The sequence below is a fragment of the Camelus ferus genome, chromosome 6 (assembly GCF_009834535.1).
Source record: "Camelus ferus isolate YT-003-E chromosome 6, BCGSAC_Cfer_1.0, whole genome shotgun sequence".
In the NCBI taxonomy this organism is placed as follows: domain Eukaryota; kingdom Metazoa; phylum Chordata; class Mammalia; order Artiodactyla; family Camelidae; genus Camelus; species Camelus ferus.
The window spans coordinates 61,127,951-61,154,229 of NC_045701.1; the positions used below are offsets into that span (position 1 = coordinate 61,127,951).

At 37.9% G+C, this 26,279-nt stretch overlaps 1 protein-coding gene across 1 annotated transcript in view; it reads right to left on the minus strand.

Moving 5' to 3' along the window:
• KCNH5 (potassium voltage-gated channel subfamily H member 5) overlaps positions 1 to 26,279 on the minus strand; it is a 275,740-nt gene that overhangs the window by 35,759 nt on the left and 213,702 nt on the right. Inside the window, exon 10 of the mRNA XM_032482152.1 lies at positions 17,576 to 17,772. Within this exon, the coding sequence (XP_032338043.1) occupies positions 17,576 to 17,772 (197 nt within the window). The remainder of the gene's footprint in view (positions 1 to 17,575; positions 17,773 to 26,279) is intronic.

The window sequence follows — 26,279 nt, forward strand, 5'->3', positions numbered from 1 at the left end:
GTTTGGAATGGCTAGTCAAGGCAAGAAATAAAAAAAAAAACCAAGTCTTTAAAACTACCATCCAAAGGCTTGCCTCTATGTTAATTTCTTTATCCCGTATCAGTTTTGAATTCTTCTACTCTCAGGGAACTAAAGAGAAAAGTAAGGACTTTGAAGGGTTTCATTAATAAAACAATCCTGCTTCATTAAATATTAACTTACATTTGTATAACCATTGGTTTTTGTAAAACTTTTTTGCTATATCTCGCTTAACTTCTCCCAATAATTCCTTGGGCTCTGTAGAACACATTCACCTAAGGGAAAAATTAGTAAACTTTCTGAAGACTTGGGTTTTGGTTCCAAGGACTGTTACTTTGCCATTTAATATTGAGGGATCTTGGCAAGTTATGTTGTTCCTGCAGGCCCTGGGTTTCTCATTTATTGAATGGATGTATGATCCCTGAAGGATACTGCATTTTAAGTAGATTTCTAAGCTGTAAGAGCTGCAGAAGTGTCAGATATTATAACTATTCCAGTCGTAAAGATAATCAAATTGAGGCACAGGAGCTTAAGGTGGTCATCCAAGGTAAGGAGTAAAAAATGTTACCATGGTTAAAACATATATTTTCCCTTAGTCAATGATTTTTTTTAGAAACTCATTCTTAGTCAATGAGTTTTTTTCCTATATTATCACAAATAGTCTCAGAATATGGCCAAACGGACTTCCTGACGTCAAATCAAGTGAAATATATCTATATCTATTAACCATCTATCTATCTATCAATTGACCGATCTATAGAGAGAGAAAGAAAGAGAATCAGAATCTTAAAAAAAAAAATCAAGTAAAACATCATAGTTTTCAGAACACTTTTGAATCCAAAATCTGGTTTGGAATCCAAGACTTTTAGGCAGGACTCTTCCATGTGATGAATGGGGAAGGGAGGAAATTGGGACAAGTAACCAGGGAGAATGTACAAGGTATGTCCTTCCAAGGACATATCAGCAGACTTACACAATTTAGTCTTCGCCTCTACATTTTGCTTTGACCTGCAGTTTAGCAGTCAAAGTTCTTCACCACTTGCTTCCCTATAAGACACTGACATTACACAAGCTGACAACAAGAGTGAAGATTAAATTCCCAGGCTTTTAATGCACAAAAGTTATCCAGTGTGGCAAATCAGTTCAGTAGCTGGTCACTCAGTTTGTCTATGTAGGTCACAAGCTCACGAGGTGGCAAGTCTCCAAGAGTCATTTGTACCCCCATCTTCAGGCCTGTGTTGCCTCAGACAGAGCAGCAGTCACGCTATAACGTGCTGTCCTCACGCTACAAAAGGCAGTCATCCTAGAAAAGGCAACTTTATCCTAAAATCAATACTGAGCCTGACTTTCCATCAAAAGCAGTATTTCCTTAGAATATCTAACATTGTGTGGAATGTTCAAAAGCATCAAGTTCATCAACTCTCTGAACAAGCCTAATCTTAATACCTACAAGATATATGGTTTAAAACTCTCAGAGAACCAATCACATGTACTTTATTCATCTTTATTTAAATAATCATTTTAAGAGGGACTTTGGTTAGAGGCCAGGGGCCAGAGAGACTCTCAAGATAAGGGCCGAAGGGGGCTGAAGATTGGTGAGCGGGTAGGTAGTCATCACAGAGACCCATAAAGAAAACAGACTGGATACTGGTTGGTGCCCTGCTTCCCACATGGCCCATATGTCCCAGGATGGGTGTCAGTGCCAGAAATCTCTTTGTAGGAAATGCTGCACACTTGGAACTATTCACAGTTCCCTTACAAAGCAGCCATTTCCCTGCTTACCCTTACTGTCAGAAGAGTCTTCATTCGTAATCTAAATAACCACCTCTGCTGTCTCTTTTCAGTGGGGAACAAGGGATCACAAAAGCTGGTCACAATCTTCTCACTACCTTAGGGTCAGGTCAAGCAACTGCCACTTTGGCAATGGCTTTCCAACCCCACTGTGCATGTGAATCACCTGGACTGAATCCTTACATCCCCCCATACCTGATAACTACGGTTCAGTGTCTAAATTGGGGCCCAGAAATCTGCAACTTGAATCACTATCCAAATGGATTCTAAAGCAGGCAATCCATGATCCTCACTTTTCTCTACTGTCTGATCTAGGTCATCCCTAAAAATGTTCATGGCCCCAAGGCATCTCCTTCAGGCTGCCTGCAATCCTTTAGGTCATAATCTCTTTGCCTGGAATTCCTCTGGTAGAGGGTAGGTAATCATTTAAAGTGTAAATATATAGAAGTGACATGTCACATATATATCATACTTTAAAAGATATGTGTGTTATATATGGGTATGTGTTATATATGTAATTATTTATTATAAATGTATTTAAATGTTATACATGTTATAAATGTTATATATTTTGTGCATATTATTTTGTACTTGTACGTCACAAATCATTCAGTACTGCGATTCCATTTGATTTCATTAGGGGAGAATACTTGCTCTCCTCTCCTTAGGTATCCAAATGGAAGGACTTCCATAAGCCTAATATTCCTGACATCTTCCTCTTTCACTTTCCTCTCCCCTCTGGAAACTGTCCTTCCTGCAGAGATGAAGCACTTGGGCTTATATACTAAGGGATGGGTTTATCAGGGCAGGTTCTGCCCACATAGGGGAGAGCTGTGGTTACTCAGCCAGATCAGTGCCTGGACGGTCCATCTGCCTGATCCAGGGCTAAGGTACTAGAGAGGCCACCTGATAAAGCCCCAAAGCCATATCCCCCAGTCAGCCTTGTCAGTAACAACACTTGTATTTTAATCTCTCAATGGATTTTAAGTATCGGATAGACATAGGGGTTTTGCACCTGAGACCCCTCTAACCTCTACAACACCCCCAAAAGATGTCATGGGCAACGGAAGAGTGAGCGTCTCTAAGCACCAAAAGGCTGCATGGAGAATAAAGCTGTGGGAGTGGGGACAGAGGAAAACTCGAAGTTCTAGGCGGTGGGAGGGAGGTTGTGAATTCATCAAAGGGAAAACTCACATTCCATTTTTTTTCACAACCTGGCTCTGCTGCTGCAGATTTTTACAGCATTAGCTTCTCTTCAACAGATTTTTTAAAAAAAATTTAACCTCTTTAACCTTTTCTTAGAGATATTATTTATGTTAGGGGACTACAATTCCATGTAATCATAACTACATTCAATCCTTCTGCAAACAGGAGGCGCTCTAATATTGATTCACACACTTGCCAAGCACTGCTTGAACAATACAGTACAAAATGCTACCGCAGAGGCTATGATTACACTATTCACAATCTTTGACCTCAAGTGGTCTATAATTTTGTGAGAACAATGGACTAAATATAAGTAGTATAATAAAAGATACAAGTAATAAGCTCAAGGAGTTACTTCTCTAGGTTACCAAAGCTTTAATGCAAAAGCATCTCATGCCCAGATGGCACAGGTGCCACCCAGGATGCAGGGTGAGGGTCACCTCCGTGGCCCAGCCTGCCCCCGCTCCTGGAGAGAGAACTTCACTGGGCTGTATTTCTGATGGGAGACTTTCTCTAATTCATGAGCTGCTCTTTTTAAATGACAGTTCTCTTTTCCTGTGCTTCTTTTAATTAATAACCCTGTGGAATGTTTTTCATTAAAAATGAATTTTACCTTTACTATGAAATGTCAGACATGAATAAAATGAGCAACTTTTTCTCACAGGGAATATTATAAAAAAACAAAGATATCAGTTCACCTTTTCTTTGACAAATTTGACTAGTGGAATGAGCTTGCTGGAGCAATGTATCTCTTTCTTCCCATTCCAGTGGCCTCTCTATTATGTTCTTTCACAAGCACATAAATGGATGCAAATAATCTTTAAAAATTAAGTCCTTCAAAGATGCCTTAACAAAAATGTTAAGGGCAGGTGAAATTAACATTTTTATGAAAACGAAATGTAGTTGCCTTTTACTTCCAAAAGTGCAGTTCAGATTTAGCTCCAGGTTCTAAATGAGAGTGCATGTAGCTCTTGGTTTACAAAACTACTGGGTTAATACTTAGCACAGATTGGAAAAACTCTTTTCCATTTTTCCCAATGCTTCCCCAGAGTGTCTCCCATTAAGAGAAACACATTTATTTAATAACCGTTTCTATGTCCACTGGGGCATAGTTAGGAGAGCAGTATTTCAATAGATAGCAGTGTTCAGACAGACTTGATAGATAAAATTCAGGATGAGCTTAGAACCTTTAGTTAAAGTACATGCTTTAGGTCCAGGTAAATTGACTAATGCTAATCTTCACACACACACGGCCAAACAGAGCACAGAAATGCGTTCATTAACCAGATTAGAGAAATTCAACTCATGGGTTAAAAGCGCCAAGAATTGGACCTGACATCACAACCCTAGCCTCTTCTCTTAATAATCTATCATTAGCCAAATAATTTGATCACATGTTAGGGACCATGGCTAAGATTCTGCCCCTAATTGAGGTCATGCTGAAAGTATGAAGTTTAGAAAAAGGTTTAGAAAAGAGGGAGATATTGTTTTGTGCTAACGGAAGAAAGCAGGCATTTCTTTTGGGAGAAAATCAACATTATTCTGGGCAAGCATAGAAGCATTTATTTCCACAACTCTTAGCATCTTCCATTGCTACATATGGAATTCCTCAACAGTTCATATTCTATTTGGCTTTTAAGAAGGGATTCTGCTTTCTAAGGGGATCAGACCTGGGTGCCTTGCTAACATTGCTCTTACTTTCATGTCACCAGTGACCGACAGACTTCATAGACTCAGTGGTAGACTACTGAGACTGAAGCCTGACCTTCTCTTCCCATTAGACTTTTGGGAGAGCATCCTGGGCACCCGTCTGGCACTGCCACTTACGACACGCATCCTCGTCAGCACCTTCAGCAGCAGCAGCAGCGACGCTAACCTTCACTAAGACCTCGCGTAGGATAGTCTCTGTGCACTTAACAACTCTGTGAGGTGGGTACCGGACCCTAAGCCCCGTGAGGACAGGAACCCATCTGTTTTATTCACTCCTAGATATTCTGGATTTAGAAACGTGTATGGTACTTAAGAGGCACTCCATGCATGTTTACTGACGATTATTAATCTCATTTAGCAGATGTATGAACTGAGACATAGCAGGTAAACACGTGTGATCAATACTCTTGAGCCTGAAGCTGGCTCTCTAATGCTTGCAAAGAGAGCTCTTGGAACATTCTCTAGGAAAGAGTGTACATGCTCCTTGACTGTGGGTATAAACAAAATTGCTTTTATTTCTGAACTGGGTGAAAATGTTGGTCCACTTCCTCACTGTAGTTGTTTAAAAGAGAAGCAGCCATGTGTTTGGGATATAGTTTCCTCTTTTGTCCTTCACCAAAACATCAGCTCAATTCCATGCCTACTGCTGGCAAAGAAAGAATTCAAGTACCTCCTGGAGAGTCCCAGATATTACCATTTCCCCTTACTATTTTGGGGCAGGTTTTAACCAGTTAAAATATATGTGCTCATAGTAATCCACTGACAAGTCCACAAATTTTCTCTTTAATTTCTCAAGGAATTTTTAAATTCCTCCAAAATGTAACCTTTGCAAATTCTTAAATATACATTCAAAATGATCCCAGTAGTGATCAGAACTTTTAAAAACAATAAATTGGATACTTCTTTTTCTTCTATTTTCACTCCTAGTACTTACTCCCCCATGGATATGGGGTTCTGCTGCCAGAAAGGGAATCAGCACACACTGCTTTAAATTAATGAACTCTGCAATATCACTACTCAGTCATTCAATCAACAAATGTCACTAGAGTGCTGGAGCGCAAAGAACAGTTGGATGCATGGGGTAACAGACATGTCTCTATCTTTGAGAGCTTGACAGGTCAGTGTATGAGGACAGGGCATCTATTCAATACATACAACAATACAAAGCAGCATACAGCAAATACTGACTAGATGATATGGTGGTGGTTGTACAGGAGTACAGAGAAAGGAGAGGTTGTGTGGAGCTGGGGCACACGAGGAGGTGAATGGAGAAGGTGGGACCGAAGCTGAGCCTTGAGGAGGATGCTCACGTCATAGTATAAGGGGATTGGTTGCACTTATAAAATAGCAGTTCAAGCAACACATATCTTTTTCCTTGCATTATATTTTTCCCAAGCTAACTTCCGTTTGTCTAAATCTCGATGATTTTGCTGTCCTATATTTTATTTTATTTATTTTATTTTATTTTTATTGATGTATAGTCAATTTACAATGTTGTATTAAATTTCTGGTGTACAGCATTGTAATTCTGTTTTTTATATATATATAAATTACAAGGTATTAACTATAATTCCCTGTGCTCTACAGTAGGATCTTGTTGTTTATCTATTTCATTAATAGTAGTTAATATCTACAAATCCTGAACTCCCAATTTATCCTATACTTTAAAGATGTGGCCTCAAATTTTTAGTTTCGAGAACAAAAGTCTCTTTGTAATTCAATAAAGGAATCCCTTTGCCCTTGTTCTCCACTAAAAATAGCCACATTTTTGGTGTGTGAGTTGTTATTGTTTGTCTTTATTATAACCCTGGTCATTCATTTTAGCTTGACTTTATTTTGGTGAGGTATTAACTGCATTTCTGACATTCTTTAATCAAAATTAATCAGCTGCATCTTTGACAAACTGGAATACATCTGAGTATTGAATATGCTCATTGTCTGAAATCTAGACTAGAGTAGCAGTTTTCTAAATTGGGCATATTTTTCTGAAGAGCATCTGGACAAAATGAGAAAATGCTTGAATAATTTGAAATTCTATGGCACCAATTATGAATTTATTTCTGGGATATGGATATTTGACCATGGAAAATACAGAGGTTCCTGTGCTTCCAGAAAGAGATTGATATGTTTGTTTTATAAAGTTTGCTCAAAAGCTGGGACTCCAAATCTCTTGTATCCTGCTTGGTATCGTAAAGCTGGTTTACCCTCCAAACATCAGATTACACTTTCATATCATTGCACTTGTTGCAAGTCTTTTCTGCTGACAGACTTGCCCTGGTTGATTTTTTGAATTTTTAAAGTCCATTTTCTCTCTCCCTCTACATTGTTTGAACTTCATTGCAATGGCCAACCTCCACAGAATTCCTGGTTCACTATTAAAATACCCCTATTCAAAGGAGCATGCCAAGTAGAATGGCCTAGGAATATGACCACAGAGATTTTTCAGCTTGGCAAAACTACCAAATCCAAATGCACTTTCATCGTTTTCTCAGCAGAGCAAATGTCCACATTAAGCCCTTTTTTGCAAACACTTTGGAGACGTCAACTGCATTACATTGAAGGGGCTGGGGCCCTGTCAGGCAGTTTTCTTTGCTTCCTACCCCCATCCCCACTCCCAACAGCCTACAGAAAAAGTCCTCCTAGTGTGTGATTTCAGTAACAAGCCACTTGGTGACTGCCAGGTGTGGAGATGTTGTTGTTAACAAGCCAGCCGTCAGCCTTATTTTATGGAATCATAAATCCAGCAGGCAGGATCTGGTCTCTAGTGCTCGTTTTTGGCTGGCACAACAGACCCTTCCCTGTGTAAAAAGCACACTCTACAATGGCTAAGTAGGTCATTCTACATCTTGGTTTCTGAATTTCCGAGCATTAGAGACCACTATTTTCTCACTCAAGATGGGGCACATATCTTCCTGTAATGGGAAACCAGCTTTCAAAGCACCTGCATTACACATTACCCATGCAACGTCCTAGAAGTATGATGCAGTCCACTACCATATCTAAAGCAGCTGCTAAGGCACCTGTTCAAAGAGGGAAGCAAATTCCTGGACAGGACCCAATGACCTGCATTCCCTCTCTGTGCCTGCTGCCTTTAGGGATAACTGGCTGCTTTTTACAGGCAAGATCAGCAGTTACAGTTTTTACTCTGCAGTTTCCTTTCGGAGTGTGAGTCTCCTAGGGGACAGAGCTTCTGCTGAACTTCTGCAGACGACATCACTCTATAGAGGATAAAACTGCAGATGGAGAGCAAACCCCAGTAAAATCAAATGCCAACTTTGAAAAGCGTTGGGTGAATCAAATATAACCTGATTCAGAAAGAAGAGGCAGAAAATGAATGACTTTCTCTGGGAGAAATTACTGTAGCCCCACTGCGTCATCGGAGTGTCTCTGGCTATTTAGTAGAATGACTTGATTTGATTCCTTTGGGAAAGGATTACTTGATTGGAATGTCAAGATCTATGAAATGCACCTCCCAGCTGGGGAAAAAATGGACATTCCAGGAAGGCAGATTCTATTTCGGTTATAACAGCCAATTATTAAGAATTAAATCTAACCACAGAGCAGCTGTCTATTTTCTCATTTGCCAAGTGTATATAATGCTTTAAAATGCATTTATTTTATATAAACTGATGTTTTATTACAATATTTACTTTAATTTATTGGCAATAGTCCGAATTCTCTGAATTTACTGAATTCACAATAATACTAAATTCACTATAAGCATCTTGAAACCCTTCCTCTAAATAACCAAATGCTTCTCAGAGTATGTCCTGTTATAAAGTGTTACAAAACTATGTCTCAAAATCAGCCTGGAAGACTTTTGAACACATGTCTTTTGAGCTCTATATTTTCTCAGGCACGTCAGAGGCCAGAAAAGGCTGAGTCAGTGGATTTACTCAAACCGTGAAGGGAAGGAATCCCTACGTTAACAAAGTGCATGATCAAATTTAGGTGTTGCCTTGGGGATTAGGGGGGAGGAACATCTCCCCCATCTCCCAAAAGAACTCTGGCTAAAATCTCATTAAAATACGGATCCAAATCTGATATTTTATATTCAACAACATCTACTGACTTCTTTTTCCAGAAGAGAGAAGGAAAAAGAAACATAAGAAAATAAGTTAGGATAGGAAAAATTGTATGCATTCCAAATTTAAATCAATACCAAAAGGCATTAGGGAATAAAATAATATGTACATTTCAGTCTCAATATTAATAGAAATCTTTGCTTTTTAATTCAAAAGGAATATTTTCCTTTAAATGAAGACGGCATGATTCAGTACTATACTTTCAGTGGTCCCTCATCAGACATTATGAGAATGAAGAAGAGGGAGACATATTGGAAATGAGCAGTCTGGCAACCAGTTAGAATGCTTCTAGAAAGGCACACCTGTCAGGCAGAATTCAGCTCTAAGACAAAACAAATGTTTCAAGTGATTGTTGGCTACTTTGAGAATTCCCAAGGAAAATAATTTATAAAATATCTCCCTTCTTAAATTATGTTAGTTGAATGCTCTTCTATTCACAGGCTTATTCATTTCCTTTTTGTTTATGCTAAAATACATACTTTCTTGCAATCAGAATCAACACTAGTTTTGGGAAAAGCAGTTGTTAAACAGCAGACAGTACAATCTACTGCCGAGTGTGTTGCTGAATGATTGAATCCAGTCCCCGCTCTGAAACCTGCGAAACTCTGCCCTTAAATAACTGCTTTGGAGGCACTATTGAAGAATGAGGATCTGTGAACCTATGTCCTGGTAGCTAAATGTGGAAAAGTGTCTTTTCTGTCTGGAAGCAGACCAACAGAGAGCTCTAAATAGAAGCAGCTTAAGGGCTCAAAAGACTGCATAATTAGGTCTCTGCTTTATCCAAATGCACATGACAAACTTCTGGAATCGCTCAAAGTCTGCTCTTTTTACCGCCATCAGAGAAAAGAGAGCCAGCCTGGAGCTGAGAAAGCAAAGCTGGCGCCTCAGAGCAGCTAACAGCTCTGTGGCCACCAGCAGGTCACCTCATATTCCTTAGCTTACTTCCCTAGGGTGTTGATTTGAAGCTCAAATGAGGTCATGCCGGTGGCGTGCAAAATGCGAGGCAGGGAGCTACGTCGGCTTAGAGGTGGAAGCTCTACAAACCACAACGTGCAAGCGCAGCTGCTGCCAGCAGGGCCAGCGGTTCCCAGTGCACGTGCAGTCCTGATGGCTAACTGGGGTCACGAGGGTTGTAACGACACTGCTCAGAGTCTGCGGTGTGCAGATTCTTCATAAGAAGCTGTGAGAAAAAAGCCTGCTCTTCAAAGTCATTTAGAGTGACATGAAGGTACTATCTTGGTAAACACAGCCTCTGGCATCAGGTGATCTGAATTCACTCAACAGCGATGTCAAAACTGCTGTACAATTCTGAAAGCACCAGCCTTGTGCAGAATCTGCAGACATAAATGGTTAGAAACTGCAGCTGGAAGTTAACTCTAACTGTGATTTAACACTAATTAACAACGGGCATTTTCATAACCCTATTTCATCAGGCTCTTTGCCAAACTTGTCAAGGGTACCCTTCATTTCTCTGGATGACAGTGATTATTCTGTGCTGGGCAGCGTGTCTGATTCACGTTTCATTCCTTCAGGTAAAAAGCAGACACTACAGGCACCATTCTGGTCATTGGCAATAAAGAGATCAAAGAAAATACCCACTTTACAAAGCTCATTGTTCTGCTGAAAAAACAAAAATGTAAACAGGAAACTACCGTACCACAATCAATGCTGGGAGAGAAGTAAGCAAAGATACTGTAGAATACTTCAGAGTTTTACGGAGACCATATATCTTTTGTTCCAACTGTGAACAATGTTTTTGTAATGCCTTTTTCATGGGAAAAACATCATGGATTTGTGCAATGAATGTGCTTCCATATTTTGTTCAGATGATATAGGGAGTGGGGAAGGGAGGAAAGAAGTAGTGAAGTTGGAACTCCCATTATTACATTCCTAGACCCTTTCTTCAAAGATGCTGGTAATGACTATTAAAATACATGCAGTCTGCAACACATGCACACTAAGCAAGTACTTGAGGCCTGTTTGATATCCAGTTCCAGTATGTTTTCCATCCAGGAAAGGTAACTGCTGTAGAGATGCTTCATTGCTCACAGAAAAAGACATTCTATGCCATCGGGTTCACCGTGATAAGAATGCTTTCAGAAAGAAAAACAGTTACTGATTCTGAGTCTGTGCTGATGCAAGAGTGAGTCTAAATCACTCTTTCTTACCACTGGAACATGGGTACTACCCTTATCCACAAAACTGCCAGCTGGCTGCAAATGCTCTCTACTCAAAACCAGTGCCATCTGTGGAAAAGGACTCTGGCTTTATGGGGTGGAAAAAAAATGCTACAAATACCTCTATGTTCTGTTTTGCCAGTTTGTAATTTGTATTGATCATTCTTGGAAATTTCTCTAAGTTAAACTGGGAATCCTTTCTTACATCACTACAGGAGTGCACGGACATTTTTGCAAGTATTGATTATTATGCACTGCCCAGAAATTACAGAGATCAACACTGAAGGCTGACAATGCTGCATGCTCCCAGTAACATGGACCTATTTCACTGCAAGCTTTGATTGTAGAATATTTCTAAAAATTACTCCTTTACATTAAATTAAAAAAAAAAACACGATGTTGTTACGAACTGCATATTTGTGTCCTACCTCTCCCCTCTCCCACCCGAAATTCACATCCTGAAACCCTACCCCCTGATGTGGCTGTGTTTAAAGGCGAGGCCCCTAAAGAAGCGATTGTGGTTAAATGGAGGCATAAGCGTGGGCCCTGGGTCCAGAAGAATCCTTATAAAAAGAGACACCAGAGAGGTGACCCTCTCTTTCAACACAAGTGAGCACAGAGAAAAGGCCGTGTGAACGCACAGCAAGAAGGCACACCTGCAGCCCAAGGAGAGAACTGTCACCAGACACCAACCCTGCAGCACTGGGTCTTGGACTTCGAGCCTCCAGGCTGTGAGAAGATACATTTCTGCTTAACCACCCAGTCTGACTCATACTGTTATGGCTATCTGAGCACACTAACACAATTCATAATTAAATGAATATCATTAGGGTGTCCCAGGGTAGCCTGTGTCTTAAATTAAGGGGTATAGAAATGTATGGTACAAAGGGGTATAAATGAGGAGCAAGACGGGTCTCTGAGGCAACAACAGAGGCATTTCTTTGAGATCACAACTTAGGGGCAAGCATCAGTTTGACATCATTTGGGATCAATGTCCACTGGGCTCCACTCCATGAATAAGTTTCCAAGGGTCCTCTCTCTAATTTCTCCAGCAACAAGTTGAGACAACGCTTGCAAAATGTTGCCACCAGGGATGCTCATCAGGGACTCAGCACCCAGGGGTTTTATTAGAACTTAGTCACATAGGTATCCTCTGTCTGGCACCTGCCAAAATTCCAGACTCCTTGAAGGAGAGTAAATGTTTAGCATAAGCCACTTTGTTTGAATAAATAGTAGGAAAGCAGGCATAGTGAGCCACTCTTATCAGAGTGGTGGGAACCCTCTTGAAATTCAAGTTCTCAGAGGCCAGCCAAGGGCCTACTTTAAAAGCAGGTCTTTCAAAGTCCAGCAGTCATGCCTGCTATGTTAACCCACACAAATGGTAAACATCATTACATAGCTACATATCCAGATGAGCAGAAGCACGATTACTTTAATAAAAGTCTGATTAGAATTCTTTAAAATTTAGGTATAACCTGTGCTGGGTGTGCTGAGTGCCTTCTTAGACCTTCTTAGACCTGTCCCTGAGGGCTGGCCTTCAAGTCATTCCAGGAAAGAGTATCTTAAATTGGTAAAGTAAAGAAATCCATAAATAAAATCAGCATGTGAGAAAAACTTCCTCTGTTATTTTCCCATGCCTTTTCTGAATATGTTTAAAATTATTAGGAAGTATGGAATTGTTTTCTTATTATTGAAAAATATTCCCCAACCAGTCCTTTGGCTCAACTTCATTCAGTTTCTGACTCTCATCTGAGGGATCATACTCTCCAGCACTCTGGTAAAGTCTGCAGAACAGACCTCCTTCCAAAAGAGCTGCTCAAACGCACAAAATAAAATACACAGTACTGCAAAGGACACATTTGGTACTGGAATTCAGTTATCAAAATGTTAAAACTAATTCACAAGATAGTGATCTATGTGCTTTTTTATTAACACAGTAGTATTATCTTAGCAACAGGTCTAATAACTGTCATCATTATTAAGGACTGATGAGTGCAAACATTTCGGGGTATCTTCAACAAAAACAGTATGATATGCAAATATCTATCATTTCTCTTGGTACCTCTAATAATATTGCAGTTTTTTGTCAACCTTCATAATTGCAAGAAAACCTAAATTTCACTTTGGAATTAAAGAAAATAACAATGTAATGATTTTTTTCATCCAAATTTATAGGATCCAGGTAAAAACTTTAAGCTTCTGGTATCATGAGATCAGGGATTCACTGACTCATTCCATTCAGTTCACAAACTGTCAACCAAGAACAAGTAGATTTGTTTTGTTTCACTGTAGTGTTTTTTTTTAAAAAAGTAATTAGTTACCAAACTAATGTGATTTCACATAAAAATTCATACTTCTGGCTTTTTGGGAAAAACATATATGCAGTCAGCCCAAGCAACACCGGGATGGCATCCAAGGCAATGTTCAATCAGGCTGAGTAGCAGCTGCCCATTTACATATGGTGTGAGCTCTCCGGTCTTCACAGCCACATAAGGCTTGCCTCGCTCATGTGTTACCTACCTGGCTCCTGCAGCCACCTCTTTTTTCGTTTTGTTTTCATTGGGATTTTGTTTTTGTGTGTAGTCACATCTCATAGATGGCATTTTCCATCTCATGAGAACCCTCTGGCTGGCTGGCAATTAGGAGAAATTTGTTTTCTAATAAAGGGAGAGAATTCTCTCTGCATAGCCACTGTCATCCCCATCAAATCTCCAGTCGTCTCCTCTCAGCTACTGACACACTAAGGCCCATTAGAAGCTGCCTGTTTTGTAAATAAAGTTTTATTGAAACACAACTATGCTTATTTATTTATATACAATCTTTAGCTGCTACTATGACTGAACTGTGTCCCTCCCAAATTAATATAAATATATGTAATATAAATACATATATACATGTATTATATCCCAATATGATGCTATTTGAAGAAAGGGTTTGGGGAGATAATTAGGATTAGATGAGGTCATGAGAGTCCTCACAATAAAATTAGTGTCTCTGTAAGAAGAGGCACTGGAGAGATCGCTTCCTCTCTCTCTCTCCCACCATGTGAGGGCACAGAGAGAAGACAGACGTCTCCAAACCAGAAAGAAAAGAGCCCTTTTTGGGGAACCAAAGTGGCCAACACCTTGATCTTGGACTTCTTAACCAACCTCCAGAAGTGGCAGAAATGAATTCCTGTTGTTTAAGCCACCCACTGCATGTCTTTTATAATGGCAGCCCAAGTTAAGACAGCTAATATCACACTTCAATGGCAGAGTCAAGGAGTTGAGACAGAAACTGTATGGCTCTCAAATTCTAAAATAACTACTATCTGGTCTTTGCCAGAAAAAGTTTGCCAACCCCTGCTCTAACTGTTGGATGAAATTACCAGTTACAGGTCTAGAAGTTTTATATAGAGGGACTTAAGGATGGTTAGTGGGAGCTGTATTTATACAACATTTATAAATTTATACTTATATAATTTATATATATTATTTTAATGGAGATGGAGGCAGACAGCTAAAGCACTATCTCACTCCTTCCTACTGTAGCCAGAGAACTACACACTCTACAAAACTCTCCACTGAGCCACAGCATGTGCTCATGTGGCCAGAGCTGTCATCTATGATGGCTGAAAACCTGGGTTCCAAATCTGCTCCCCCAACGTAGTAGAAGCATGCCCTTAATTAATGGTTATGATAACTAGGAGAAATCAATGACTAAGGACATAGTCTTGATTCTACGATTCACAACCAAGGTTCATTACAAGAATGCTTAAAATAGTAGCAATAAGAACAAAGTATTTTTTGTTAATAGCTCAATGGGGGAATGAAGTTAAAGTAACTAACTGAATGGAGAAACTCTATATATTGCTGAGAGTGGGTCTGTAAGTTATTGTTGTGGGGGAAAAATGTCCGCTATTTTGACAAACCGAAGCAACATGGTCTAAAGAATATGGGTTTTCGAATTAGACAGAGATGCATTCAAATCCAGGCTCCAGCACATAATTTATTTGGCAACTTGCTGTCTAACTCTCAGAACCTCAACCTCCTCATGGATGAAATGGAGATTATACTGCCTCATTTGTGGGTTGTTGATATTTAATAAGATTAATTATTATATGTAAAAGATGTTGAAGTGCATGCCTGTAAAATAGGCTTTCAAAATGGTAGTTATTCTCATGAATCATTGCAGGATATTTGCTCACAGTTTCTCTTTTTTATAAGAATACTTTTTTTCTGAGAACAAAGTGACTAATTAACAATACCCCTGAACCCACATTCAAGTTATGGAGACCATCCAGCAATTGCAGAAGGGCTGGAAATATTTTTTAAAGGACAAAAATAAAAAATTAATAAAATAAAAACCTGACACACGTTATAGCAAGGAACAAGTTATAAAGGGAAGAGCCCATTTGATACAACTTGCACACAGGCACGAGCAGAGGCAGGCAAACCATCCCAGGGTCCCATTAAAAAAACTCGCAGACATAATGAACAATCTAATGGTTAGTGGGGAAAGGGGGTGGAAGGGATAAATTCGGGAGTTTGAGACTTACAAATCTTATATATAAAAATAGATTTTTAAAATGTTTCTTCTGTATGGCACAGGGAACTATGTTCAATATCTTGAAATAACCTTTAATGAAAAAGAACATGTATGTATGTATATGCATGACTGGGACATTGTGCTGTACACCAGAGACTGACACATTGTAAACAACTGAACTTCAATTTTAAAAAAAGCAGCACATGTTTTCTGTCTCTAACTTCCACACCTGTTAGAGATAAGTAGGCTGGTATGTGCACTCAGTTCTCATAACCAATGTGTGCATGTGTGTGCGCATGCACACACACGTGTGTGACGTGCATGTGCTCAGATGTGTTAAAGACAAAAGAGATGATAGAGCTTTGTGATGAGCTCATTTTGAAGAACTAAAATTTATTTTCTACTGGTGAGTTGTCTTAATTATCCCTCTTTGAGACTTTGCACTGCAAATACCTCAATTGGTTATTTAATATTAATCCTTCTGGGTCTGAGTTTCCTTATGTGTTTTGAAAGGAAAATAACTGCCCTTTTCACAGGAATATTATAAACATCAGATGAGATCGTGTGTAAACAACATGCTTTGAGGAGGACAGTGACAAATAATATCTGTTCTGAGGACTATGCAGACAGATTTAGGTTTTGGTAAACTCGCAGTACGTGGGAAGCTCCTAAAACTGGCAAAATATATATTGGAAAGACTTAATAAGATGTGAGTTTCAAATATCCACCAGGCAGCCTTGTAGAAGAGGCATTTGTCACTGGAGAAGGTAAACAGACCTAAGGAGATTTATTTCCATGCAGTATTTGATGGGACTCCGAGCTCCCTAATGAATGAGCATGTGCCCTGTTGAGTTCATATTTGGCACCCGCCTTCCACATTGATCACTAACTTGACTTTCAATGTCTTGTTCAAACAGATGTTTCACATATTTGTATTTCATATAATGTTCACACTTGGCTGTCAGCTCCTGGAGCATCAGAACTGTGTATTTAGTCTTTGGCTCGCTATAGCTCTTTACATTTTGCCTTGCAGCTTGGTCATGGATGCTCAACAACTATTTGTTAACAAAATATAAACTGAAACTTCTATTCAACTATAAATCAAGTGTTGTGACACTGGTACGCATATGACTCCTGCAGTTTTATCCTCTGTTAGAACCCCGAGCAGAGAAATTACAATGACTTGCTTATGGTCATTTCTGTGTTGCTGCGGTAAAGATGTTAATTTGTCTCTTGGATTGCTTTTTTTTCTCCATGATAACTACCAGGAAGGTTCTATTTAAGGGGTTAATGGAAGGGAAGGCTTGTTATTTCAAAATACTTCATCATAGACAGGCAATCATCTTAGATGAAATTCCTTAAGTGCAGTTATCCAAACATCTATTTCATTCTTGGCAATGAAAGGGCCCTAGCCAATGTCCAACGACCTATAAATCAGAGCTAGGAGAATTCTTCATGCAAATTAAATTTGTGTCACACTCATCAATAAAAACGAAAGCAGCAATGAAGATTAAATTTGCAGCAGCTGTGCAAACTAAAGGATTCCTATATCTGTTTGTAGGATATGTCAGTATGGCTAATTATTTTTTGAGAGAGTGTGCTTTGGAAAAATTAATGGCGAATGAGCTTTATGAATTGGTTATTAAATGAGAGGGGGGTTTAAGGAGAGTCAGGAATATAAACCAAGCCACCAGTTTGATTAACCTCACCAGCTTTAAAAAATCTACATAATAAAGTAAGAGACACCAATATTAATTTTATGGCAGTATTACAAACCCCAAGAATTAACTAATTATATCATAGTAGAGTTTGTTTCTCAAGTCTGGTTTTCATTCTGCACTTAAATGATAAAGATTTAAATGTTTACCCACGTACTCAGGGTTTTTCCCCCCTTTAAAATGTGAACAAAATATTTTAAAAAAAAGGAAAGAAAATCTGTCACTTTACATTGATGGGACTGTTCTACCACAAAGTGAAATCACTTTACCAAGACTCAACTAATAGAGTGTGAAGCATTAACCCTCCAGATGCTAATAAAGGGAGTGGATCCAGACAACATACCCGTTTCCTTAGATTGCAGGTAAGAGTGAGATTCCTTGAGAATGAGTTTGCAAAAGCTGTGTAGAAGTCCAGGACTTTGAGCAAGGCTTCTCGCTTGATGATGTGGAGGTCACAGTATGTCAGTGCACGGACATTGGCACACGCGTGAGCAAGGGTGGTTTCCTTCCAGAAGATGTCTCCAAATACATCCCCTTTCCCTGGAAAATAGCATAAGATACATATTCAAGTATCTACACTAGCTTTTATCCTAATCACTGTTTTTCATTCAGTTTCACATATGGTGTTGATCTTGTAGCATAACTTAGAGTCTGAGTATATAAATCCATCTATATACATATAACAATGGACAACACTTTCATATAATACGTAAAGTAATGTCATCCTGAATTTAGCACTTGACAGAAATCTGGAGTGGCATAAAAAAATGGAATCCAACAGAGAAGCCAAAAACTTCATTTTAACAAATAGTTTCTGACTAGAAGGAGCAAAGGTGATGTCTTAGTTTCACCCTTTCTTCTGTTCTCTTCTGGTAGGAATGATAGTAAAATGCAATATACAAGGATCTACTGTAACAGCCTTTATAAACCTGGAATCAATTCAACATATATTAAACATACATTATTCAGCAACTAAGTCTTGTGCTCCAGCAAACTGAAACTCACCATAATTTATTCCCTAAGGATACCCTTTCCTCTCCACTGAGCCAAAGCTTTATGCAGGGCCTCAGAGCCCAGCACGAGCCCCAGCCTGCAATCAGAGGCCAAAGGAGCTAAAATAGGTAAATCCTGGAGCCCCAGATTAGCTCTGCCATCGACAGCTCCATAAAGAGTGAGCCACTGTAGTCAAATGTGGATGCCTTTTTAAAATTCTAGAATTCTAAAACACAGAAGTCAACCATTCACTTCAGAGCAACATCCACTGGCAACCTGAAATCAACAGTTCACCATTCTGAATGAAGAGTACTTAGTGGCCCAAACAAAGAGAAGTGAGGGAGTTTCAGAGATTAAGTGATGAAAGGCTTTTCTGCAGAGGCAGTTCTATGAGTGCCCCTGGCTTCTGAAGGGTCATCTACTGCGTCCTTTGTTCTGTGGGAAAAGGGGAAGTGTTAAAAACAGGGTGCATACCCAGGTGGAGAGGATCTTCCTAGAGCAACTCTACCAAAGACTTACTCCTTCTGCACTCTAACCACAGAGGGGAGCAAATATCTGCTCTCTCCATGAAGATTAAAGTCAGAACTGACTGAAAAAAAGGAAGAAGGTGACTTATAACACTTCAGGCCAGTCAGACAAGCAGAGAGAAAAGATAGCATGCAATCAGAGAAATGAGAAAGAGGGAGAGAGGGCGAGGGGGAGAGAGAGAGAGAGACAGAGAGAGAGGTGAAGGCTGAGTGAGTGAGATGACAGACTCTTTGCCCACCCCAGGCAGGCAGTTTGGAAGTCCTTAGAGAAGCACGAGGCACTTTGGGATGGGAAGAGATACTGTGCTGTTGAGAAGGTGGTTAAAACCACCATGCGATCAAATGATCAGCATAAAATAACCATAATGGATATTTAATAAATCTTGAGCAGTCTCATTTGTTTCTGGACCCTCCAAAAATTTCTTTTAGTTAGTGATACTGATGAACAACTTAATTGTCTAATGGCCATATATTTGTCCAAGAAAGGATAACTAGGGACCTGAGAGCAAAATAAGGCATCTGGGGTTACACACCATCACGAGTAACTTAAGTTACATCATGAGTGACTTTAATTACAGAAATTTAAAAAATACACTCTGCCTCCACTTACACATGTAAGTTTCAGAAATCTGTAAGTGGCATTCTCTTTAAACTAGTAATTCCAATTACAGTTATTTATTCTAATTGCATTATCAGAAGTACCAAATTTACTTATAAAAATGTTCACTGAAGGGATAGTTAGAATAAACAAAAAAGGTAGAAACAAGATAAACATGAATGAATAAATAAATAAATTAAGGAATATTATGCAGCCACTAAATATCACAAAATTTTAGAAAAGTGACACAGAAACGTTCACATTACGTAAAATAATAAAAGCAGGATATCAAATCACACATACAGCACGATCCCATTTTAGGAACCCTCTCGTCCCAAGAAACATACACACGTGTACACAAAGCAAGCGCATTAAACAGTAGGTCTTCTCTCATTAGGGGCTAATGGATGGGCTTTATTTTGCCTTATGATTTACATGCATTAATTTTTAAACAGACAAGATCGACAGCTGTTATATTATCATAGTCCCTGGTGCCATGGACACAACAGGGCTTTTAAAGGACTGCTTTGATCCCTTCTCGTTCCTTTTCCTCCATGGTAATTGTTACTCTTCCTGTACTGGAATTTTCCTTGAAGAAATAGAAAAAGGATTACATTTCTTCCTGATTCATTTCTGTAACATTTTCTCAAGTTATTATTTATAATACCACCTCTGACTCATTTATAAGTGTCCACTACTTTTCAACTATTTGATTTTCCTGTATAGTATCTACAATAATCAAGGCCTCTCATTCAGTGATTTAACTTCCGGGAATAAATCAAAAGATTTAGAACCAACATATGTAATATTCATTGGAGTGCTATTAATCATGACTTCAGATTGGTAAAAATAAATAAAATACCCAATGATAACAGAAATCTATGTATACCTCTATATATATCAAGTATCAATTCCTATAGAATTAAAACTAGTTTTAGAAATAACATGCAAAATTGCAAATCTTATAATGTTGAAGGAAAAAATAAATATATGAAGAATAAAATGTTCATTGTTACAGCTGTAACAAAGTACATAAAAATAAAATTGAAACTCTAAGACTAAAAGAATTGTCAACTAAAAGTCTACTATTTATTTTCTTAAAGAAAAATAATCGTGATAGAAATCAAAATATATTACATTTTATATTTTGCATTATTTATATAATATAGGCTTTTATTAATTTGTCAATTGATAATAAATTGTGTTAAAAACCAAAAGGGATACAACACTAAAAGAAAATGCATTTAACATTTACAGCGATTGCCTTCAATGATGTGTTTATTGTTTTGCTTCTTTTTTTTTTCCAAATATTTCTGTAATGAATCTGTCAAACTTTTATTTTAAAAAGGTAAATTATTTTCACAGCTGTCTTTCCTTGTACTTTTTAATAAAACTGAATTAATAATATATGTACATAGATCTATAGAATAGTAAATAAATTTTCATTGATTGATACATGCATTTTTGTAACAGGTAAAAAATATGCAATATATACATAAATTTTCCATTGCCAATATAGACCATTTTTAATTGTGGAGGCATTTAAATGTAGTGTTTTATTTTACCTAACTGATGATTTTAAAATTCTCACCATATTTTTATCAACATTTTAAAATTTAATTATTTATCTTTTTTAGTATCTGGGGAAATAAAAAGCTTATGAAGTGATAAAAATTGCATTAAAATAGAATACAAACTCATAAGGGCAGGGAATTTTCTCTCTTTAGTCCACTCCCATCAACCCCAATGCCTAAAACAGTTCACGAGTTCACCAAATACTTACTGAAAAGAAAAGAAAAAAAAAAAGAATGAGAAAAGGAGAGAAGGAGACCAAAAAACAGAAGAAAAAATTGGGAAATGTGAGATTAAGGGCCAGAAATGAGGCTCTATCACTAACAATGTGGCCTGGATCAAGTTATCAAGCTACCTGAATGACCATCTGGTCCCCTGATTCTGAAAGAAACGTGATGAACAAAACCTAATGTTTAAGGTTTCTTTACATCTATAATTTTACAGTAAATCAACTAAAAAAAGCATCAAATTATATTTTCAAGGTAGTATTTTTTCTGTCTCATTGTCAACAAGAAAAAAAAAAAGGAGAGGACTTTAAAATCTAGAGCCTCAACAACTCCAAATCTCATTATGAGATTATAAGGCTGAAAAGTAACAGGAAAGTTAGCTGACTCAGCCAAAGTAAAACCTAGCCTCTGCTCCTCTCCCCAGAAAAGTTTATAGAAGCATAGTAAAATTACTAAATGTGGATAATTTTGCTCCCAATATCAGAACATACATTACATGTAAGCAACACTATTTGTTTTATAACATAGAATTTCCCTTAGGATACACATTACACCAATTAGAGATTAACATAATCTACCACAGCACAGTGTTTTTGCTTTATCCAGTTTTCTGTTATCACCTAATAGGCACTCAATTAATAACAAACTTTTAAGGCACTTCTGGGAAGGTGGTTGTCTTGTGAACCAATTCATTAATTTACAAGCCACAGTAAGGCGGACTAATGTTCTTCTTCGGGAAATACTACGCCCATTTACACTGAGTAATGTGCAGATATCACAGGCTGTGAAGACGTGAGATTATGCATGGACTATCCACCAGAGAAGCACTCTTTTTTTCATCACAAAGATTTTGCACAGTTTCAGGGCTGGGAAATCCTGTTCAACTTTATGACTATAGCATATTTAATGCTAGTTTTTAGGTCAGTTCCCACTGGGTGAAAGTAGTCTTAGCTAGAAACGTCTTAGAGCTTGAGAGAACTAACCTTCCCCCAAAGCCCTAAAATTAGTAGAAAAGCTCACACTCAACATGAAAGTTGTTGTTTGGTCTATTTATATTTTCTCAGCTCTTTGCATCAAATCTTATGCAGTATTTCACTTCTAAAGCACAGGAAACAGGATTGTAAAATAGAAGTAAATGTTAAAGATTCACAGAGTAGAAAACTGAAAAATTTAAAGGTGAAACAGAGACAAAAGAGTTACAACATAATTAAAGGAGTAAAACAGATCACGGTACGCTTTGGATATTGTGGTCCCCTGAGATGCTGTTTTATAGACAGACTGTTTCTTTTCTAACGTGAAACACATCATTTGGTGAGTTAATGATATAGATAAAATGATTTCATAAAAATTATTTCAGTTATTCATCAGTAAGAATAGCTATCCAATACAGCCAGTGAATCCAAAAAAATACAGCATTTGAAGCTTACTGAGGTAGTTTCCTGTGAGTGTATGTGGGGGTGTAGGGATAGCTCTATTTAATGATTCTTCTACAGAATGGACTTAATTCATGTATTTACTTTTATTAGTCAGCCTTTCACTATAACTGATTGTTGTAGTTGGCTCACAAACTTTATTATGAATACATATGCACATAAATATTTATTTATAAATGAAAAACAGTATGAGTTTTTAAGTTATGTAATTTTAAATTGACTTTGATTATTTACAAACAGCCAGTGTCATAAAGTAATATTTTAAAGGAAAAGAACAGAAAGAGCAAGATGATGAGCATTAAAACTTAGAAATTATACAGGTGTAGTGTATTAGAATAGAATCTTTGAAACATTTAGAATTGATGCCTGCCAATCTTCAGTGTTTGATGTCCAAAATCATTTTGTTGAAAAATTATGATGGATACAAGTTTGACACTTTCAGAGAAGCAGATAATTCTTATCTACCAAAAAATCACTGATTTAGCTTACGAATTTTTATTCACACCCACAAAGAATCAGCTAAATAGCTCTTATTAAGTAGACATTAAAAATCAGAGAGAATCCTGATGGGTAAGTAAGGGACGAGGTAGCAGCTACCTTTGAGGAGGTAGAAGATATAGTAACAGGCAGGATGATAATCCTGAGTTTGGCACTATGAGTGTTAAGAACAAATTTGGTATATATAGAAACCCAAAGATGTGCCCAAATCAAGAAAGTTAGTAGCATACTATAAAAAAAAAAATTCAAAAAAAGACTAAATTGAAAAGCAGTTACATCTTGAAATTCTTGTTTTCTTTTTCTAAGAAAGCATTTAGAGTTGAAAACTAAGTTTTAAAACTTTCACATCTGTCAAATGGGAGCAATGATGGCTGCCCTATTGACCCCATTCAATGAATATATCTAGTATCCTAACTCTAAGCCTAACTCTACACTTAAGCTGGAACATGTGCTTTGTGCCATAGAGGGATAAAGACAGGCAGGAAAAAGAAATCCTGCTCTCAAGAATTTTTAATTTATAATAAGAAAGGACCGCCCAAAAGTGATAAAATAGGAAAAAATAAAATAAGCACTATAGGATCAGAACAGGCTAAGCACACAAGAAAAAAAATTCATTTTGAATTTGAGGGAATTTAGTTACGACCTCACAAGTCAAGTAGTGTTTGAGTTTAATCACAGCTGAGCCTTCAAGAAAAGAGAGTATTTTTTGTCAAAGAGTAGCATGAGCATGATCTTCCCAGAGGGTGATGAGCAGAGTTGGCCCAGGACTGGAAAACCTACAGGCCACAGAGAGAAGGCCAAGTCGAGAGGGAGAACCCTGAATGCCGTGGGACAGTCTGCTTAATCCTATTTCAAGGAGGGAACCACTAAAAGTGTTCCAAGTAAAGACAGCCATGGCCTGTCCTGCACTTTAATAGTATAACTAATGACTGTGTGAAGAGTGGCAAAGGAAGCACTGCTGGAAACTGTTTACATCACTGTGAAACAATCATATGATATTTCACAGATTACAAATACAGACTTCACCTTGTCTCACAATCACCTCATTAGGAGTGAAGGCAGTGACAACAAGATTAAAGAGGAGAGAAAGATACAAAAGATATGATGGTAGAAAACAAAAGCTCCACGATTTGCCTATTGATTAGAGTGAAGCAGAGGGAGAAATACATTTAAGTGACTCCAAGAAGGAAATGTGAACCAGCAAAACTGGTTTTTAAGAATAAAAGGCACACACTTTATCACCAACATAAAAGAAGTCAGGGAATATCGTTCCCATGTATTTTTTTCTACTATTAGTGAGTATCTTTCAGAAAACGAAAACACCCAGAGAGACATTGACAGAAAGACTACACGATGGCTGTGTGCTCTGACAATGGAGAGACAGTACAACTACCAAAAATAATAGTTCGCGCGGGAGAACGGAACAAGCATATGCAAAAACCTGTTTTTGTGTATTTTCAGTAACCATATTGGTGGTGATGGTATTAGTATTGTTATTCTGAGGTTGTTATATTTGTAATGTCCCATAAGGCAATTGAACAATTATGTGAATTTTAATTCTGTCATCCCCAGCATCCTCAATGTGGAAGAAAAGTAGTTGAAGATATAATACAGGAGGGGTAAATAAAGTCCTACTGTACTGAATTTTAGTTAAATATATCTGTATGAACTCATAAGAAATTTTATTTGTATATATATATGTGTGTGTGTGTGTGTGTATACACACATACACAGAGACACAGACACACATACTAGTATTTTTCTCTTCATTTTTATCTGTTAAATGAACCAAGAAACAATGACCAACCTAGTAGCAGTAAATATCTGTGGGACCAAGATTGTGATCTTAAAATATACTTCACAAACTAGAGCTTCCTGGAGAAAAGACTAATGGCTGATTCCAGAGGCAGCATTATACAAGATGAGGTTCTGGTCATACAATGTAGCCAAGACTACTGTATCAAAAGGACACAGGAGCCAACTTGAAGGGGCTCTTATTTGCCAAAGATAGGATAATCTGCACTTCAATAATAGGTAAAAACTGCAATGCATTGAAATTTATCATTTGTTTTAAATTCATTAGTACATAAGGATATTTTTTAGAAACTATGTAGGTACGCTCAGAGGATAAGAAACCAATTCATTACCTTAAAAACTGGTAAATAATGGAAAAGTGTCAAGTATGTACGTATGTGAACTGCATACTGGGTAACCGAATAGTAGTTGGGAGGAAGTATCTTCTATGAAAGTATTCTAACTGAAGCACAATAAAATTTGAGTATCTTCATTTTGCAACTCCCAGTGAATTAACGGATCTAGGCACTGTGTCAACAGTTGCTAACACCATAAAAATATGCAAGTAGATAATCATGTGTCACCTGATGAAAGAACACAGATCCTACAGTCCTGCAAAGGGATCGAACCTGAGTCTGATCAAGCCTCTGGATCCAGTTTCTAACTGACAGGAAATGCAGAGGATGGAGTAACATGCTGAACTACAGTGAGTATGCAGCCAGCAGGACCCGGACTGTGGGGACTCTGCAGGATGAAAGGCCCAGGCCCGTCAACAAACAATTCTAAAGAAAAGAATGAGCTAGAGGGGGACTTGTAGATTTAAAAATATTTAAAAGATATACCAAACTGAGAAATAGGCAAATTAAACTTGGAGTTTCAGATAGGCCACATAGTGTGACTTCTTGGGGGCTGAGGTGGGGACAGTATAAAAGTTTTATTTCTTGCCCTGTAAAATGGTTACAGGATCTTTGCATTACAAAGGTTCATTAGGTTATATGTTTATATTGTGATACTTTCTGAATCTGTGTTTTAGTTTGCACATCAAAAAATTGGGGTAATTTTAATGTGCATCTACTCACCAATAACACCTCACCCTCCACATACCAAAAGGAAGACTGAACTCTCAATGGCATCGCTGAGCACATAAGCTAACACCTACAACTGACTAGCTTTGATCTTCTTCTTAGTGACAAAACAAAACCCACCTATTAAACTTGTAGTTAGTTAAGTTTTCAATTCCTTGAAGACAAAGGCATCCTTGATGCTTTTTTAAGAAAAGATGGAACAATGGGCTTGACTAGGGGAAGGCAGGGTAGAGAAGGAGAGTGCAAACAGGACAGTGATAACGCGGTAGGTATAAGAAATCTGGGAAAATGCAGGAGAACGTTTTGTATGTGGATACCAT